The sequence below is a fragment of the Acomys russatus genome, chromosome 23, assembly GCF_903995435.1.
Source record: "Acomys russatus chromosome 23, mAcoRus1.1, whole genome shotgun sequence".
Taxonomy (NCBI): domain Eukaryota; kingdom Metazoa; phylum Chordata; class Mammalia; order Rodentia; family Muridae; genus Acomys; species Acomys russatus.
In genome coordinates this window covers 29,303,637-29,324,348 of record NC_067159.1, presented here as the reverse complement: position 1 = coordinate 29,324,348, position 20,712 = coordinate 29,303,637, and the positions used below count along the sequence as shown (strand labels likewise).

The 20,712-nt window shown below is 39.5% G+C and overlaps 1 protein-coding gene across 1 annotated transcript in view; it reads right to left on the bottom strand.

Moving 5' to 3' along the window:
- Positions 1-647: 647 nt before the first annotated feature.
- Positions 648-20,712, bottom strand: part of Zgrf1 (zinc finger GRF-type containing 1) — a 50,880-nt gene continuing 30,815 nt past the window's right edge. The window contains exons 16-27 of the mRNA XM_051165698.1: positions 19,516-19,659; positions 17,214-17,328; positions 15,126-15,388; positions 13,786-13,945; positions 9,153-9,230; positions 8,432-8,579; positions 6,576-6,703; positions 5,139-5,262; positions 2,752-2,928; positions 2,482-2,616; positions 1,563-1,824; positions 648-1,382 (exon numbers count right to left, since the gene is read on the bottom strand). Coding sequence (XP_051021655.1) covers positions 1,246-1,382; positions 1,563-1,824; positions 2,482-2,616; positions 2,752-2,928; positions 5,139-5,262; positions 6,576-6,703; positions 8,432-8,579; positions 9,153-9,230; positions 13,786-13,945; positions 15,126-15,388; positions 17,214-17,328; positions 19,516-19,659 — 1,871 coding nt within the window. The 3' untranslated portion in view covers positions 648-1,245. The remainder of the gene's footprint in view (positions 1,383-1,562; positions 1,825-2,481; positions 2,617-2,751; positions 2,929-5,138; positions 5,263-6,575; positions 6,704-8,431; positions 8,580-9,152; positions 9,231-13,785; positions 13,946-15,125; positions 15,389-17,213; positions 17,329-19,515; positions 19,660-20,712) is intronic.

The window sequence follows — 20,712 nt, the reverse complement described above, 5'->3', positions numbered from 1 at the left end:
TCAAAGGGACTTGCTGTTTGTCAACCTAGCCAAAAAACCCATGAGCTGTAGGTTCAGAGAGACCCTACTTCAAAGGAATAACTGGAGGGAGTGATAGAGGACACTGCTGTCACTTGTCCAATTCACACTTGCACACACGCATGCACTCACACACATGTGCACACAAATAGACACACACAAAATAACTGCTGCATCACAAGTGTGCTTGGCTTTATTTTTCCTTCACATGAGAGTTCCACGGCAGAGTTATCATTTTTAAAATATAAATAAATAATAGTGGGCACCTTTTAATTACATTAACTTAATGTATGTGTGAGGGGTAGGCCCTGTGAGCCTTAGCTTGTGTGTGGGCAGAGGAAAACCTACAGGAGTCAGCTCTCTTTGCTTTGTACCATGTTGGGGATCCAGGACTGAACTCGGGCTGTCAAGCTTGGCACGAAAACTGCCTCTACACACCTTGCCTTCCTGCCAGCCCTAGACCGGTAAGTTTTTATTACAAGGAAATTGAAGGGAACAACTTTCTATACTCTTAAAATAAATTCTAAAATAATTCTCAAAATAAATACTAAATGACTTGGGCCAGTGAAATGTTTTACTTGCTAAAAATAAATACACTGATATGATCAAGACTTTGTCATTTTTTTTTCCTACCTAGAGATGAATATATTCCTTTATTACCAATACCTTAGAATCACATGGGCTCAAATGGTTTAAACTTACATGTATATATTTACAGAGACTATAAATATAGAAAAAGACTGAATATATTAATGATTATCTGACTAGTGGATATATAGGTTTTTTCTTTTATATAGTTCTGTACATTTTTCTATAGGGAGAACATGTTAGCTTTAAAATAAAAAGGGTTTTATCCACTTATTTTGCATATATACTAGTAAGTGCTGTTCAGGGAGGAGACTTAAAAAATCTGAAGGCCGCTCGTCCTGTCCATTCAGCTAGATGCTTACAGAGCGCCCAGTGCACGAGGCATAGCGCTGTGTTTTAACATAAGCTTTCCCTGTGGATGGCTTCAGCTGTGAGATGGTGGGCAATGCAGTACTCATTGCTGGTGCTCCAGCCAGAGAGTGCGCTAGGGACCTGGCAGGACCTGAGCTCTGGCACACTAGCTTTGGGGACAGCCATGTATTTTTTTAATGCATACTGATCTCAGGAGTGTTTTCCTGCCTCTTGTGATATTTATAACAATATCAACACTCCTAGTCATGCTTTTTGTTGTTGTTTTTGTTAATGAGATTTATCCTTAGATTTCTCTTTCTCCTTTTTCTTCTGTTTTTCTTCTGCTTGTTTCTCAAAATAATCTTTAAGAAGATGATCCAGCTGAGGTTCACACTGACTTGCATGTTGCAATCCGTCTTCCCTTCCTTAAAAGATAGAGAACATGAGAATTATTCTTTACTTTTCAGGGGTTTCCATGTTATTGCCCCCTCAGCCATCTCCCAAGGAACATAGGCCACAGAAATTCCTTACAAACCACCCCGAGATTAACCACATAAAGGCAGGTTTAATTGAAAATGCTTGAAATAATGATATTTTTATTATACCTTCACAATGTTGGATCACACGCCCCCACAGTCGATTTTTCATCAAACAGGACAAACTTCCCACAATCAGCAAATGCCTCCTCCCTCTAGTCAGCGCGACATTCATTCGCTTTTCTGAATCAATGAACCCAACTTGTCTCGTCCTCACACAGGACAGAATAATGACTTCCTTTTCAGCGCCTTGAAAGGCATCCACCGTGGACACCTGCACAGCCTTCACATCATGGGAGCTGATGTCTACAGCACTGAGCAAATGGCCAATCTGTAGGAAAAAAACAGGCTCAACCTGGTCAATGCAACTGTTTGAAGTAAACTAATTCAGGAATGTTTTTATTTCTTCCTTATGACTCAAGTACATTTAGGTAGAAGTTATCTAAAACTGAAAATTACAATATTATTATTTACGAAGCATAACCAAAAAAGATTGGTCCACAGCAGGGATTTTGCTTGTACATGCTAATTTCAGCTGATAAGTAGCAAATAATGAAAAGTAAAAATACTAAGAGAAAAAAGATTATAAAAATCTACTTAGCCGTAACTGGCTCTTACATACACTAATACCAAGTATCCATCCTTGATTTACTGATGAAATGTAATGCAGGAACATTTTGATAAACAGTCTCAACCCCATCTGTCCCAGACACAAAGCATACACCATGCTCTCCTCCTCTAATCTGTTTATTTGCATTTTGTCCCAACAGCTGTATACTGAATTTAATTAAATCTTGTTAGGTTTACATTGAGTTATGCAGAAAAAATCCAGGCCAGAAAACACATCAAACTCTTCTTCTGTAAGTACACAGATGACAGTCCCAGAGGCTTCAGACACCAAGTGAACCACTACAAGTGTAATGTCAAATATTGTAATGTAGAGTACGATATTTAATATGTGACAAACATCACTGTAGGCAACACACACCTTGTACATCTGCGATTTGTACAGCGTTATCACCCCAATCATGGAGCCTGCTATTCCACTTGCAATCAGTGATTGGATTAGCTTGAGTGTAAAAGCTGCTTCTGCCACATTCTGGAAGCTGTTCTCTCTTTCAACCTGGAGGATGAAACAGACCCAAAATTATCTTCCCAGAAAGGTTACGGGAAGACTGGATAAAACCATACAAACAACAACAATAAAATTAAAGCACGCAATTAAGTAGCGATTCCCATCAACACTGATGTCATTCACCTGCTCTGCTCCTGGGACATTATAGAAACACAGCGTGGGCAGCCACTCCAGGACAGGGCTCCTCTCTCTCTCTGAAATGCCGTTCACCAGGTTTCCTTCATAAAACAGATCATTAGCTATGGCACTGATAACAGGGTGACAACGGTACTGGGTTCTCAACAGAATGGGTTTGTGACCCTAAGAAATTTGGATGGAAGAAAACAAAAGTTAAAACATAGCATTTCCTTTTTTTCCTAGGGAAAGAGAAATCCTATTTTAACACTTTTTAATGTTACCTCATGCTTTTACACAAATGACAACAATGAGAGAACAAATTACAGATAATTATTTTCAAGGAAATTATAAAGCCTGGGAATGTTGGCACATGCTTTTAATCCTAGCACTTGGGAGTCAGAGGCAGCTGGATCTGTGAGTTCGAGGCCAGCCTGCTCTACAGAGGAAAGTTCCAGGACAGCCCAGGCTACAGAGAAATCTGTCTCAAATAAACAAACCCCTCCCCTCAAAAAAAACATAGAGTATATCATCTCAATGTTTGTCCTCCAGCATTATGCTTTATAATCTACCTGAAGTTTGGTCTAATAATTAAAGCCTTTACCATTAGGCAGGCCTAGTGTACAAGCCTGTGATCCCAGCTCTGAGGAGGCTAAGGCAAACAGCTCACAAGTGTAAGCCCTATCAGGAGCAGACAAAAAGTTCAATGTCAACTCAGTGAGACACTCTCAAAATGCCAAGTGACAAGAAGGCCATGGTGGGTGCCCAATACACCATGCCCTAGGTTCAATACACCATGTCCTAGGTTCAATGCCTGCTGCTTCTGACAGTTTGTTCACTTGCTTCCTTGGATAAAGCCACTGTTTCATTCAGAATCTTCAAAGCAGTCACAGCTCTCACTATTGTGCCCTAGCAACCGAGTCTCACCACTCCAGTGAGCTTCTGGGGCACATTATCTGTAAAACTTTATGGTGCTATTAAAACATCTTCAGTAAGCGCAAAGAACGCCAACAGCAAACTTATAACAGCAAATGGAGACTTACTGACCTCAAGAAACACAAAAACAATGAAGAAATTAAATCTCACTGCTCTATGCAGCACAGACTTATTAAAGGTTCTAAGTCTAAATCAGGACACATGTAAGCCTAGGATGATGTCCCAAGCCTAGACATACTGCAAGGACCATTATATTAATAGAAATAACTGGGATTTCAATGGTAGAGAGGTGAGTAAATTACATGTGGCCACACAACAGAGTATTCAGTGATTTATGACAACACTGATGACTGCAAATCAAGCAATGCTACGGGAGCGGCAGGAGTTGTGTTAGGGGACAGGAACCTAGTGTTCAGGGAACAGAAGGAAGCCTTCCCAGAATGAGACTAGAGTTTACCAGACACAGGCCAGAAGGAGGCATTGGAAGTCGTTATTTAATAAGTACAAAGTTGCCACTGGGATGATTTAAAAATCAAAACAGTGTAGCATTGGTGAGATGGCTCAGCTGGAAAATAGCATTTGCCATCAAGCCTAATGGCCTGAGTAGAGAAACAACTGAAAGTTGTCCTCTGACCTCCACACAATTGTAGACAGACAGACACATACACACACACAAATAATTAACAAAACAAAAATTAAAAGAAAAGATGGTACATATATACAATAGTTTTATTCAGCTGTAAAGAAAATGAAATTATGTAATTTGTATGAAAATGGCTGGGACTGGAAATCAAAATGTCAGTGAAATGAGCCAGCCTCAGAAAGCTAAATATTGTACTCGTTCTCTCATATATGGAACTTACATTTCAATGTATATATGTTTACACACACACACACACACACACGACACGAAAATAGAAAGACTATCTGAAGGGAGCAGGAAGGGAGGAACAAGAAAGAAAAGGAATACATATGTCACTAAAGTAGACCAAGAGGAGCAGAAGAAGGGCAGAGGTGAGCTTGGGAGCACAAATATAAACAACAACAACATGACAGGTAGGCATGCATAAAAATGTCACAGTGAAACCATTATTTTGCATGCGAACAAAAATTGTGGAAAAAATTTTTAATTGAAAAAAAAAAAAAAAGCCCAACCTTGAACTAGATAGTGGTGCTAACTAGGTGTAGTGGTTGCTGGTCCCACAACTGTAGGAAATGCAGCTTCACTGTACATCTTAAGGTGAACACTCATGGATAATAGAAGGTGATGTACAAAGAGAAACACTTGTGCTTTGAAAGGAATCCTGGAACAAAGGGATTCCACTTGTCGTTAAGATGAGTAATTTCTAAAGAATTACAATCATAAGCTACTTAAGAGCAAGGATAAGGTACCTATCTTCATCCATTATCCACCCACACCGTAAACAATCAATGATAACAAGGTATTTACAAGTACATGCCATTAAGCAAAGTCGATCAAACAGAGTTTGTTCCAATCCATTTTCATGAGCTGCATCAGAACCCTGAATTGTAGGAGGCAGCTGTTTGGGGTCTCCAACAAGAATTAGCTTTTCACATTCAAACCTAAGAGGAAACAATTTAGCAAATTGGTCTAAGCAAAGAGAAAAGGTACACAGATGTCATTCATTACACTTTCCAGAAGGTATTCTTAGAATTCAAAGGCAGGAAAGGTCCTGAGAGCTAGCAGGGCTCAGTGGTGTTAATTACCATATTCAAAGCTATGGAACGTTACCTCAAAGAATCTTTGGGTTAGGAAGATGGCTCTGTGGTAAAAGTGCTTGAAGACCTAAGCTCCAATCCCTAGCATTCATGTAAAAGCTGAGCACAGTGGCAAATAGGTAATGCCAGTGCTGGGAGCTTAGAGACAGGGGGGTCACTGGCCAGACCAGCTGAAATGGTGAGCTTTGGATTCAGTGAAAGACCCTATTTCAAAAAATAAGCTGAAGATGGGTGGAATGATGGCTCAGCAGTTAAAAGCACTTGTTCTTGCAGAGGACCCACATTCAACTGCCAACACCCATAGGGCAGTGCATAACAGTTCGTAACACCACTCCAATTCCAGGACGCACACTCTGATCAGTAACCTGGAGGTACTAACTCCGTGTATGGCTGTCGTAAGGATCAATGGAGGCCACAATGTGTTTAGAGCATAGAACTGCATTACCACCCTCTGTGCTCCATCCAGGGCTTCAGTGACCCTCGACTTGGCTGTGGGGAAGTAAAGAAGTCACCCTGACTGCCCAGTACCATTTCAGTAAATGCTGAAACGTCACGCCCAGGAGCCTCCCAAATCCCAGGCAAACCCTGCCAGGCGGTGCCCTACGGACACATCACCTGAGGACAAAGCAAAGTCTCCTGAGTCTCACTGTGGTGGACTCTTCCTTAAGGCATGCTTTATTTTATTTGTCATGGTGCTGCGGGTTAAAGCCAGTTATCACAAATTAAACCAATTTTATCCATTGAACTATATTCCAGCCCCCAAAGATGCTTTAGAAGCACAATTTTCCAATGGCTATATCAGCTTAGATTTCACTCTGAAGTTTCTGGGGACAAACCTGCATTTTCAACTTGATTTTCAATATATTCTCTCAAAGCTAACCCATCAAATCATACAAAAGAAAGGGCAGCAGAGGGCATTGCCGGTAGAGTTAGGAGCCATTAATCTGCTTGATAAATCTGGGAAGTCTATTCCTAAATTACAAGCTCACAAAATTTTGATATATTTACTTCCTAAAGTTTCTTTCTATTACTTACAGAACTAAAGCTTAGTAACTGAATTGTTAAGAATTCTTACAAGTGTCTGTGGAGTCTGAACTCAGGACATGTTGAACTGACTGACTTGTGTGTACCATCAGGAAGAAAGCCTTCCAGGTTACCTTGCAATAGGAAGGAGAGATGCTGGCTCCGTCATCTGGCTGCACTCATCCAGCACAACCAGAGGGAATTTAAGGCCATTCATACACGGGAATGGGCAGGCTGCACAGGTAATGCCAACGACTCGAACCTTTATTTAAAAAAAAAGTTTTTGAGACAAGGTCTCACTCTGTAGCCCATGCTTAGCCTCAAAAACATCCTGCCTGAACCTCCCTCCTAAGTGTTTAGATTATAGCTGTGAGTCACCTTGCCCTGACAAACACAAATATCACTAAGGACTATTTTAAAAACCAAGAATTTAATAGAAAACTTGAAGGCTAAGTCAGAAAACCAACTAAAATGTATCTTGGTTCTTGCTAATCAGAAATCAATTGTCAGCTTATTGCTACATTTTCATTATTCCCACAAATAAAGTAGATGTTACAGAACATGAGCTACTTTATTTTCTTTTTAGCTTTTTGTAGTGTTTGAGACAGGGCCTCTCTATGTAGCTTTGGTTCTACAGGACTCATTTTGTAGACCAGGCTTGGCTTTAAAATCACAGAGATGCACCAGACTCTGCCTTCCATGTGCTGGAATTAAAGGCATCTGCCACCACGCCCAACCATTTTTGTCTTTTAATTCATTGTTATACAGCAGACAGTCAAACAGCAGAGGACATTTTATTATTGACTATAAAGCACTGTTAAGTTTATTGTATAGTCAAGGCTTCCCAAAATCTCTGCAGAAAATGATCAGTGTCTATGTGGCCCAAGAGAGCCAATGACTTTCTTCTTCCTTCAGCACTTTCCTGTTCCTCAGGTACCACTTTTATAAGACAAAGCCCCTGAATCTCTCCACTACCCTTCAGCAAGGGAATGATACTTCCTGTGATGGCCTGGGGCCCTGGCACTCGATGCCTGGAAGGGCATGGGGTGCTATGTGGACTCTTGGGTACAGACAGACCCTGAGAGACCTGGTTTCTAGGAGAGCATCAAAAACAAATTTTACCCAGAGTAAAAACTTTTTTATCTTTCTCCTAGAATACAACTAATTTTCCTGAGTTTACCAAGAATCTATTCAAAGTTCTGCACTTTCTTCAAGCCGCTACATAAAGGGAGAAGAAAGAATGCTGTAGGCATGGCTAATAAGATGTGTTCATCACTGTTGGAACACAGTCAAACGAATGACCCACTATGAGCAAAGCCTTGGGGAACTGTGAGAGAGGCCTCAGGAGGGCCTTTTACCTCAGGTGCATTTGTTCCCTGGATTGTTCTTGCAAATGACTTCATGCCTCCTGTAATAAATATTTACATTTAACTTATAAGACATGTTTATTCTTGTTGGATATCAGAATATGGCTAGAGAACCTAATCTGGTCAGCATGCCCTGACTCTGGATATGGCCTTCTGCCTTGCTTTTGTGCTTTCCCACATATAGTCCAAGGCAGGCAATTGTATTTAAACTGGTCTGTCATGAGAATGTTCTGGCAAAGCGCTGCTCTGTAAATATTTAGTCTCTGTTTTCTGATGTTTACATGTTTTTCTGGATTCAAACAACCTTCCTTAACTCAGTGCTCTCTTTGTTAGACTCGTATATAAAAGCACACTGAAGTAAGGTTACCTACAGCATTAGACTCCACTCCACTCCACTGTTTCAGGTTCTTAGATCCCAGGCTCAGCAGACAAGATCTGCAGAGGCTAACAACAGCTGACAATCATAGCTTGAAGAGTGTTTGCAGCACTGGGCAAAGTTGGTAAGGGTACACAAAGCATAAAGCATACAGCTCACTGAATCCAAGATCATCCATCACCACAAATAAAGAGCATCTTAGCAGAACATAGAAACCAGGAAAGCAACTGGTGCACTTCCACCTCACCTGCTTTAGCAGGACTCTGTTGGTCCCCAGTTTATGCTGCTCAATACTCTTTCTCACATAAACCCTTTCTACAGGAGTTAGATCTTCCCTCATCAATGCATGGAGTTCTTTCAATTGTTCGCTTTCATTTTCTGAGCCAGCATGCAAACTGAAATTGAATAACATAAAAATATTTGCTTAGCCAGGCGTGGTGGCGCACGCCTTTAATCCCAGCACTCGGGAGGCAGAGGCAGGCGGATCGCTGTGAGTTCGAGGCCAGCCTGGTCTACAAAGTGAGTCCAGGATGGCCAAGGCTACACAGAGAAACCCTGTCTCGAAAAACCAAAAAAAAAAAAAAAAAAAAAAAAAAAAAAAATTTGCTTGTTTATTTCATATACACCACGAGGAACAAATGGATTAGACTTTTGTGGTTGTTTGCTTGTTTTTTGTTTTTCTAAGACAAGGTCTCACTGTCTAGTCCTGGCTGTACTGGAATTGGCTGTGGAGATGAGGCTGACTTTGAACTCAGAGACACACCTACTTCTGCCTCCCAAGGGCCAGGATTAAAGGCCTACACCACCACAGCTGCTTTGGATAACTCTTTCTAAGTTAGAATTTCGTAATTTAACTAAAAACTGAAAGTACCTCTCAAAGGCCAAATAAATTACTTTAAAAGCTAAAAATCATAAAATTGTCATACTTCTCAGAATATTCTGTAACTTTTAGGATTTAGGGGTCTTACCTGTAGGGTAAAATTGGCTTGGCAATCTTCCTAACACTCCCAACTCTGATGAATTTTTCAAATCCAAGACTGAGAAGTCTTTAAAGAAAACAAGACAAAATAGATTCTCCTTACTTACAGAGTATAAAACCAGTTTCATGACTTATTTATATTAATGTCAGCTTTTCTTTAAAGAGAGTATGCCAGTATGTAGCCCAGACTATCCTTAAACTCAATGCTCTTGTCTCAGCCTTCTGAATGCTGGACATAGAGACATGTGCAAACACGTTCAAGTATATTATTATCATCATTATCTTGTTATTATTGTATTGGACTGTATTATAGAGTTATATGATTCCATATGAATTATATAAACTCACATAAAGTAAAAGCAATGTAGCTGAAACATTTCTCACAGAACATGTTTGAAAGATTTTTAGCCACTCTCTTCCTTTCTTGGTGCAGGAGCTCAAACCCAAGACTATGTATGCTATATAATCACTCGACTACTAAGCTACATCCTCCCCAGCACATTCTGTAGAAAAACTTAAATATATTCATTTTATATTAAGAGGTTATATTAGCTACTCTTCTATTGCTGTGATATACTTCCTCCAGCAAAGCTACCTCCTAATCCTCCTTAAACAGCCACCAACTGCGGACCAAGTATTCAATCTCTACAGTCATTAAGGGTTTATAAAATGCCAATATTGGGACTGGCCAGAAATAAAATGCCCTAGAGACATAATGTGGAAAGTAACAGATAGTGTGTTATTATAAATATGCATACTAGCCCATCTTAGAGAGGAGGACACTGAAGATCAAGGTGAGATAACTTAGCTGAACCTACATCATTAACAAGTGGATGGGGCTGGAGAGAGAGGACAGAGGTTAAAAACATCTGCTGTTCTTGCAGAGGACCCTGGTTCAATTCCCAGCACCCACATGGTGACTCACAACCACTCTTAACTACAGTTACAAGTGTATTCTGGCCTCTGTGGACACTGCACACGGATGAAACACAGACATAAATGCAAGCAAAACACCAATACAAACAAAAATTAAAAACAAACAAGTGGAGACAGCCAAGCCTAGAACTCAGGCTAGCCTGTCTGTTTCCAGAGGCTAAGATGTTCCTTTACAGATAATTCCTCATTCTCTAATTAAGGCTTTGTGAGAAGGAGAAATTATTCCCTTCCTTCTTGTATCTTACAGCTCTACTTCTATGCTAGCTCAGAGGTGCCAGTCAGTGACACAAACACCAGGTCCTCTAAAACACCTGTACCAACTTGGAAACAGGAATTTAAAAATAACTAAAGAAAGCTATAGTCCTTGCTTTAAACACAGTTTCCCAAAGTGATGACCCTCTTTCCCTCAGAGTTAGCACATTAATAGATTCCAATTTTAAACCTTTCGCAGGCTGACAAGACCAAGAATTGGGCTGGAGGTCAGCCTTTGGGTGTGAGCATACAGGGTGGAGGTCAGCCTTTGGGTGTGAGCATACAGGCGTTTCTAGGTGGGGAAGGTGAGTCCCACCCTAACTGTGGGCGGCACCATTCCATGGGCTCCACATGAAGTGAACTACAGAAAGACAGCAGCACACTAGCGCCTCTCTCACTCTGTTTCTTGTGTGTGGTAGAGCAGCCGACCCATGCTTCTGCAGCATGACACCTTGTACCTTGGATCCGTGATAAAACTTTTCCTGCTCAAGCTATTTTGGTAGATAAGATGAAAAATAACCAATAGACTTAAATTTAGAGAAAGTTAGCTACTTCTCAGTCTGAAATAGCTAGTGTTCATTTTTTTCAATTTGAGTTTGTATTAAATCTGTAACAATGTAGGGATAATATTCTCAGAGTGTGACACTACAGGAGACTGTGTATTATATTTACCCATGCTCTCATATTTTTCTAAAAAAATTTGTCTTATTCTGAACATCACAATATATATTTATTTGTTCCAATGTATGAGAACGTTATTTCACACTGAGGAAATATGCTATTTATAGAGGAAGAAATAGAGGAAAGCCCAGCCTGTTTTCAGTTGGGGCATCTACCTTCCTTACAAATTCACATTTCTCGGGTCTTCTTCAAAGACTCAAGCATTAAACAGCTTTCTAAAATGGCTGTGGGTGTAGCTCAGTGATAGAACATTCATTTAGCATGCACAAATCCCTACTACTACTACTACTACACACACACACACACACACACACACACACACACACACACACACACGAGACAGAGTGAGCAACAGAGTTCCTATGTGTTTTCAGTATTCAATATTTACATCCCCCTTTCCTTCTAACCTCTCAATATGTGTTTTCTAAGTCTCATGTAAATTGTCATCTCAAGCTAAGCAATTTAAGTTCGTTCTTTCCATTAAATCCCAGGAACTTCTTCAGATTCACATTTATCTTGGATTAAAGGGGAGAAAAATGCTGTGCTTAGTCCCTCTTAGGTTTTTCTCATTATCAAAACTTTCCCAGTGGGCAATTTTATAAAATATAACCAGAAGCTTAAAGATGTTTCTGATTTTTACCCTAGCTGGCGAGATGGCTTCGTGGGTAATAGAGCTACTTACGTCTGACAACCTGAGTTTGACTCACAGAACTAATGGTGGAAGGAGAGGGCCAACTCCTCAGAGTTGTTCTCATACCTCCACACATGCACAGTGGCACAAGTGACTCACAGTTCGTGTGTGTGTGTCTGTCTGTCTGTATCTCTCTCACACATAGTTTTTTAAAAGCTTTTGAGGGGCTGTAGAGATAGCTCAGCAGTTAAGAGTATTGTCTGCTCTTCCAGAAGTCCTGAGTTCAATTTCTAGCAACCAAATGGTGGCTATTAACCATCTATAATGAGAGGCCCTCTTCTGGTGTGCAGGCATATATACAGGCAGAACACTGTATATGTAATTAAATAAATAAATCTTAAAAAAAAAAAAAACAACAAAAAAAAACCTCCTTACAGAGATGGCCTCAAATGTGGCAAACAAGCACTGGGCAAAATGTTCTCATTTCTACCACAGACAGAATTCTGCCTAAAAAAGGGCAAGCTTGGATGCAGAGTTGATGGCCAAACTCTGGCAAGACAGGGTAAGCAAGTCCTCAATAGCTCCCGCCTCACAAGTATGTCTGTCAGATATATTGGGCCAGAAGGCTGAAGATGATGCTCCAACATAATAGAGAGTTTTGGGTGACTATTCAGGTAGAAAACTGTCTCTGTCAGCTTCTCATTTGGAAAGCTACTAACCTGCACTCCTGGCATGCTCAGATAATCAAGTTTATTTCTTCTCAAGTCTCTGAGGGACTTGAAGACCAGGCAGCTTAGTTTTACAATGAAGCTTAATTCTTTAAAGATTAAGATGTTTTTAGGTCTAGATAGATGTTTTAAGTTGACAATGACAAGATGTGATGGAGATTGATTTACATTCAGAATTTTAGATGCACCAAGATAGGAAAGATGTTTTCTTCAAGGCTGTCAAATACAAACAGCCAAAACACTAAGAATGTAACATTTATATAATTCCTGATTGTCATGGTTCTTCTTGCTATAGTTTATTGTATATACGTGTAATAATATAAATGTTATGTAAAAAAATAAAAATAAGATAAAAATAAAAAGTTTTTGAAAAACAAAGATTCAAAGATAGATATAAAGTCTTACACCCAAAATTTTTGTCACGATGTAATTTATATTGGTAAAATTTTGGAATTTAGTAATTAAAATCACTTGGATAGTAGTATAAGCAAATTACTAAATATAATTATGAAAATTACTGGGTGTTGTGCCTCATACTCTTAATCTCAGCATTCAGGAGGCAGAAGCAGGTGAATCTCTGAATTCAAGACTAGCCTGGTCTACAAAGTGAGTTCTAGTATAGCAGAGTGAGACTTAGTGTGTGTGTGTGTGTGTGTGTGTGTGTGTGTGTGTGTTTTGTACATGTTAGGCCAGTAAAGCACTGGCCTATATCCTCTCTAAGTTAAAAAAAAAAAAAAAAAGATATAAGTTGGGTATGATAGTACAAGCCTGACTTCCTAGCACTTAGCTGGTTCTGGGATTTGACTGTAGACTACTTCTATGATAATAAACCCAAACCTCTGAGTGAGAGGCAAAGGACTTTTACATGTGGCAAGAAATAGCATAAACACCATGGCGCAGGCGAGCCCTTAGGTCTCCAAGCAGAACATCTTAGTTGATGCCTGCACATGCAACGGGCTCAACTACACAGCTAAGGAGCAAAATGGGGTTAGAAATCTACTACTTTCATTAACAAGCAGTGGGCAAACCTTCTTTGTTCCAGAGGAAGCCATTACTCCATTAGTCCGAGTTGCAACCCTGAGAAATGCCTTTCAAAGGAATGCTCAGGGCTCAAACAAGATTGCCTCCCCCAGCAACACACTTGCAGCCCTACTTGTTTTTGGCTGAATTTGCGTTTTACAATGTTATTTCATCTTTATGACAAATGTTGGATAAATGAACAGTCACTACTCAGGAAGTTAGACTGTTACTACTTCATAGCTCTTGGGGTCAGAAGCGATGTCCATGCACTCTTGTCAGGCAGCAAGAATATATATGAACACTGGGGATCCACAGTGGATTGCCTCAATAATAATGTAAAGTATCAGTTATTGAAGCCTATTTGTCATACTTACTCAAGAAGCACTCTGTCAACAGCTACATTAGTGGAGGAAGAAATGAGAAGCTTCCACGGCCTAGCATTCCCAGCTGTTCCAGTGTCACACTTTTCAAACAGCTGTACAAAGAACAGAATCACCACAGCCAGCAAATAGCTTTTGCCTGCTCCAAAAACACCTAAAACACCATAACAGCTTTTATGAATGTACAAGCAATACTTTCTCTATCTCACCCACCTTCATTTAATTAGTTAATACATTCAAAACACAGAGGGTCCTCTATGTGCTACACAAGAGAATCAACAAGGAAAACACTTTCATCTTAGGGGAGGCGACAGTCAGTAGGATAAATAATAGGTAAAGAAATAATGATAATAGGGTAACACTGTTACGGGATCAGAGAAGGAAGACTATCTATCATTGCTTTGGTGGATGGGAAGGCTTCCTTTAAAGAAAGAAGCAGCGAGCTGGGTGGTAGTGGCATATACCTTTAATTCCAGCAACCAGGAGGCAGAGGCAGGCATATCTCTGGGGCTAGCCTGGTCTACAGAGTGAGTTCCAAGACAGCCAAGGCTACACAGAGAAATCCTGTCTCAAAAAAATAAAACAAATAAACAAAACAGAAAGAAATAAAAAAGAGAACTAAAGCTTCCAGAAGAATCACACACCCAACAGTCTAGAGAAAGTCAGATGAGTATGTTGAAAGCACTTTCAGAAATTTCCACAGGTATACAGCAAGGAGGAAAGAAAGGGTTCTCAGGGGAAGACAAAGGGATAAACTACAAGAAGACAAATCAGCACCTGGGAGGCATAGGCATGTAGCTCTCTGTGAGTTCAAGGCCAGTCTGGTCTATATACTGAGCTCCAGGACAGCCAAGGTATATTGTTTCAAAAAAAAAAAAAAAAAAAAGGATAAATCATAAGTCTACTATGGCTAAGAAATTTAAATTTTCTCCTGAAGCTAGCAAGCAAACACTGTAGGGTTTTACGTAACAGAATTGATTTGTCAGAATGCACATCTTAGAAAAACTATACGGGTCAACTACGACAAAGGTGAAACTAAGATGGAGCAATGAGCATAATAAATGTGAGAGGTACTGAGGGCCCCATATGCTGTGCACTCCTCAAAGCATTTATTTATATTTAATCATTTAAGCATCCAATCATATAAAGTATGTGCTACTTTTAATCCGCATTTCACAGAAATCAAAGCTAAGTCACCTACCCAAGCCAGTAAATGATGAAGCCAGGATAGGAAAGCATAGCTCTAATTCAAAATGTTACATTACACCCACTAGAATACTACAAAAGAGCAGAATAACTTAGAAATGGTTCCATTTTCTACAGCTGTCTCTTACCATGGATGACTGTGATGGGCAGAGAACAGCTGAAGGGCTCCAGTGAATCTTCATCCCTTTCCTGGGATGCCATCATTCGAGCTATCTGAATTAATGCCGTAGCTTGATCCTTGTTCAGCCTGTGCTTGTTAATCAACTCACTGGCTAACTGCAAGGTTGCTTCTAAGTTGAGGAGTTCAAATTTTGTTTTAATGTTTGTAACAGCTGGTGGGATAAATTTTCTTTTACTGACATTTTTACTGCTAACTGTAGCTGACTGAGACCTGGTAAAAAAGAGAGTACATTAGAAACAGTTAAGGAGTTCTGAAACATTTAGGTAGACTTGTTCATAACTTAGCTTTCACTTCACAATCATCAGGAAAGTTTCTGAGGTAATAAAGATAGGCTTCAATCTGGAGGGAGCAAGAGAACTAATATTTACAAAGTACCTATTATCTGTTAAGCTTAAGTAGTTTATACATTAATTATATACTCTTACACCAAAAAGAATTACAACCAAAAAGAGATATATAAATGTTGAAATGTTCCTACAAAATCATGGTACAAATAAATAGTAGAGGTTTAGATAATTAATATAGTCTCTACTTCAGGAAAAATTACAGTAGGCAAATGGATTTTATTGTCATTTAAAACATATAAAAATAATGTTACATGGCTTAAAAACAAAAATACCTAAGGTTTCATTGTGGTAAAGAAAAGGATAAAGCTGCAAGATAGATAATACAAATCCAAACTGGAAAATAGGACCTGGGACAGTAGCTCAGTGTTGGAGCACTTGTTTACCATAAGTGGGGCTCAATACCCATTGCTAGGAAACATACTGTTCTCATTTTAATGTATTAAGTATACATTCACTTCCCAGTTACTTTAATGCATTCACTGATTCATCAAGACAGGCTACCTCATGCATTCGAGTTGATCTGAGACTCTTAAGTGGCTGAAGATAAACTAGAACTCATGGTTTTCCTGTTCCCACCCCTGAAGTGCTAAGACTACAGAATATAGTACCACAGCTGGTCAATGTGGTGGTGGAGTGAACCTAAGGCCTCATAGATAAGACAGAATGAGCTATAGCCTAGCCTCATTCTCATTCTTAAAAAAGAACTTTGGTGTTAGAAATTTAAAAGTGAGATATGGGTAATTAGAATAAAAACAATATCAGCATCCATACTATAAAAGCATCTTTTGAACATTAAGTAATATGTAGCATTAAGATACAGATAAGGAACTGGAGAGAAGGCTCAGTCATTAAGAGCACTGGCTGCTCCTCCAGGAAATCTAGGTTCTCGTCCTAGAACCCACAACTGGCTATAACTACAGTTCCAGGGGAGCCAGTTACTTTTCTGGCCTCTTTAGATGCCAGGTACATACATGATGCACATAGATACATGCAGGCAAAATACCATACACCGTAAGAAACCATAGAGATGAGTAAAAGTATGCACTATAGTGATCCTTTAAAATAGGATCACTCAATAAGGAGAAATTAAGCAATACATATATTTTTTCTTTCGTTTTATGAATTTTATTTATTTTGGTGCTGGGGATCAAACCAGAGCCTCACACATGCTCACAGCATTCTACCACTGAGCCACATCTGTTTTATGCTTAACTTCTAATACACAGTAATCTCCAAATTTAAAAGATAATTATAATTTTGTTATAAAATATATTTAATGTTCTGCTATGCACTTTCAGTTACCATTGGAGCTGTTTAATTTTTATTTATTTATTTTTTATTTTTGTCAACTTGATACAAACTCATGTCATCTGGGAAGAGAAACCTCAAGCAAGCAAATGCCTTCATCACATTGGTCCATGGGGGTCTGTGGGGCAGGGGCTTCTTGGCTGTATCAGAAAGCTGACTCAGCAAGCTAGTAAGCAGTGTTCCTTCACAGTCTCTGTTCAGTTCCTGCCACCCGGTTTCTGCACTGAGTTCCCTTTAAGATAGACTCTAAGCTATAATGATGAAATGAACCTTTTCCTCCCAAGCTGCTTCTGATTATAGCGTTTGTCACAACAATAGAAAGCAAACTAGGACACCATAATTTAATACCCATGACCCAAAGATAAAAAAAAATGACTTACATTGCTAACAGGTGTGGCATTAGTGGAAGAGTAGCTGGATTAACATAGTCTTGAATGTTTTTCAGAGTTGTCAGCTCTGTGCTGGCATTACAAACCAATAATGCATGGACTGTTGCTATAGGGACAACATAGAAAATGAATATTAGATGTCAATAAAATGTCTTTATAACCAGGGGTTACTTTCTGAACTAGTCAGATGACAGAAAATACAACATTAGGACATGCAGAGGTCTTTAATGTCTATCTTTTACATTGCTATGCCCTCTACTCATTCATTTTGTGTGTGAGCACCCATAAAGAATGTAATTGAAGTCATACTCGGGAGTATGTACAGGAAATACAGAACAGCACTAATGCTCAGGCACCGTGTGTGCTGCAGAGGAGTACTTATGTAGTTTCTCTAAACACTAACATTGCTAAGAAAGCATTTGCAACAAACAGAAAAATGTCCACATGAACAGTGGCTGGAGAGATGGCTCAGAGGTTAAGAGCACTGGCTGTTCTTCCAAAGGTCCTGAGTTCAATTCCCAGCAACTACACGGTGTCTTATAACTATCAATAATGGGATCTGGTGCCCTCTTCATGAAAACAGAGCACTGATATACAAAACATACATAAACAAGTAAATCTTTTTAAAAGGAAGAAGAAAGAAATAGAGACTGAAATGTATAGCGAGATCTGCAGAAACTTCCAGATGCATAGAACTAGATGGGAGTAAACTTACTAAAGTTTCTTCTGCTATGGGACTTCTAAGGACCCTAAATGTCAACAAAATTAGTAATTTTCTGTTTGAGACAAGTCTTACATAGCCCAAGCTGGCTAAAGATTTCTTTACTAAAAGAAAAATAAGGGGCTGGAGAGATGGCTCAGAGGTTAAGGGCACTGACTGCTCCTCCAAAGGTCCTGAGTTCAATTCCCTAGCAACCACGTGGTGGCTCACAACCATCCATAATGTGATCTGATGTCCTCTTCTGGTCTGCAGGTATACATGCAGGCAGAGCACTGTATTCATAATAAATAAATAAATAATATTTTTTTAAAAAAGAAAGAAAAGAAAAATAAGGTGGGTAGTCTGTCTTCATAAGAATTTCTCAAGAGGGGTAGGAGAGGTGGTGGCTCAGCAGTCGAGTAGTTGTTTCTCTTTCAGATAGCCAGGGCTGGATGCCCAGCACCCACATGGAAGATCACACCCATCTGTAACTCAAGTTCCAGGGGTCCTGATGCCCTATTCTTACCTCTGCAGATCAGGCATGTGCGTGTATGGTACAGACATACATACAGGCAAAGCATTCAGACACATAAAAAACAAATAAAAAGAGAACTTCTCAAAATAGTGTAGGTACTCTCAAGGTAAAAAATGACATTCTGCTGAATCTCAAATCTCTAAGAACATCTCCGTGTAAAGATACACTAAATATACCTTCAAAGCCCCCCAAAATTAGAATTCATCTAAGTAAAATTATATGAAAAAGGTCTTGTGTCCAAATCAGGTATATAGTATATAAAATTTAGTTTTAACCAAATACTAAATGATAGCTTAAGATTTCTTTTTTAAAGGTTTTTTTTTAATGTGCATAAGCGTTTTTTCTATGTGCATTTATATGTGTGTGTGTGTGTGTGTGTGTGTGTGTGTGTGTGTGTGTGTGTGCCTAGTGCCCTTGTAAGTCAGAAGAGGGTGTCACATCCTCATAACTGCCATTACAGACCATTGTGTGTTATCATGTGGGTGCTGAGACTAAGCTTGGGCCCTCTGCAAGGTCAACAATTGATCTTAATCACTGGTCTATCTCTATGGCCCCTTAAGATTTCATTATAATGTTAGCCCTATAGGACTTGAACTGTAGAAATATTTACAAATTCAACTTTCATACATGTGTTAGTTTTATGTCAACTTGACACAAATTAGGAAGAGGTAAATTCAAATGAGAGAATATTAATAATATTTCTATTGAACTAGCCTGAAGCTTAGCCTGTGGGGACATTTCCTGGATTTACGATTGAAGTGGAAGGCTCCAGCCCACTATGGACAATGCTACCTCTGGGCAGGTGATCCTGGGTTGTATAACAAAGTAGGCCATGGAGAGCAAGGCAGTAAGCAGTGCTCCTCGATGATTTCTTTAGTTCCTGCCTCCATGTTCCTGTTTTAAGTACCTGCCGTGGCTTCCCTTGTTGATGGACTATAAATAGACCCTTTCCATGGGCATCAGTCAAACAACCCCACACACACCATTCTGACTCTTACTGCCTTCTGTGTCTGTTGTTCTCTTTAAATAGAAATGAGGGTGGACAAGATGACACTTACTGTTAGTGGGCCAATTAGAAGGAAAATAGCCTTTCAAAGGCAGCAGCTCCACTTCATTGGCAGCAGATGGCCCAAAGAAGGCACTGCATGCGATGAAAGTATCTAGTTCGAAGTCCAGGGTTTTTGAAATAACCCAAAGATCACCTGAAAGGACAAACACTTTCAAATTCCGGCTTTACTGAGGTCAGCTTGACCAAAACAAACAAGCAAACAAAGGAGATATTTAACATGGCACTGGGGGTAGTAGTAGAAATTGAACCTAGCTTTGTGCATGCTATGTACCCATTCTACCACTGTATTACAATCCCAGCCAAAACAAATTTTGATGTATCTTTTGTGATGCTTGCCACAACCAAGCTACAACATATCCACAACATATCCACCACCTGACATGGTTACTTCTGAATGCATGATAAGAACCCTAGTGATCTCCACCTTCTGCAGATTTCAAATTCATGTACATTATGATGAACTACTGTTTCGATGCTGGGTAGGGGCGAAAAAGCTAGGTCAGATGGAGTAAGTCTGCAATCCCAGAGTTTCTATGGGGTAAGATTCCAGGAGGCAGCAGCAGGAGAACAGATCAAAAGCTCACATACACAGCACAACAGCAGAAACAAGAGACCTTGCCTCAAAACAAGTTAGAAAGAACTTAAGAGTTGACCCCTGACATTCACACAGTTGCCAGGCATGTGTGTACCTACCTCATACTCGCACAAAAATAAATCAGTCAAATCATTTTTTTTAATGGTGGGCTAGAGAGATGGCTCAGACATTAAGTGCACTGGTTACTTTTCCACATGACCCCAGTTCAATCTCTAGCATCCACATGGCAAAACAACGGCCCCACACACATACAATTTTCTTTTTAACTTGTATAATTAAAAAGGGGAAAGGGCATAAGAAGGCATAGTGGTGCACACCTTTAACGCTAGCAATCCAGAGGCAGAGGCAGGCAGATCTCTACGCGTTCAAGGTCAGGTTGGTTAACATTGCGAGTTCTAGGCTAACCAAGACTACAACAGTAAGACCGTTTCTTAAAAACAAACAAAATAAAAAGCTTAAGAGAAACTAAAATAAACAAAACTAAAATTTTTTGAAGCATATAAGTTTATCATTCATAATAAACCTAATTGAGTTTAATTTATTTATAAATAAAATCTTTATAGTAGAAGAAACATACTTATAAAAACATAA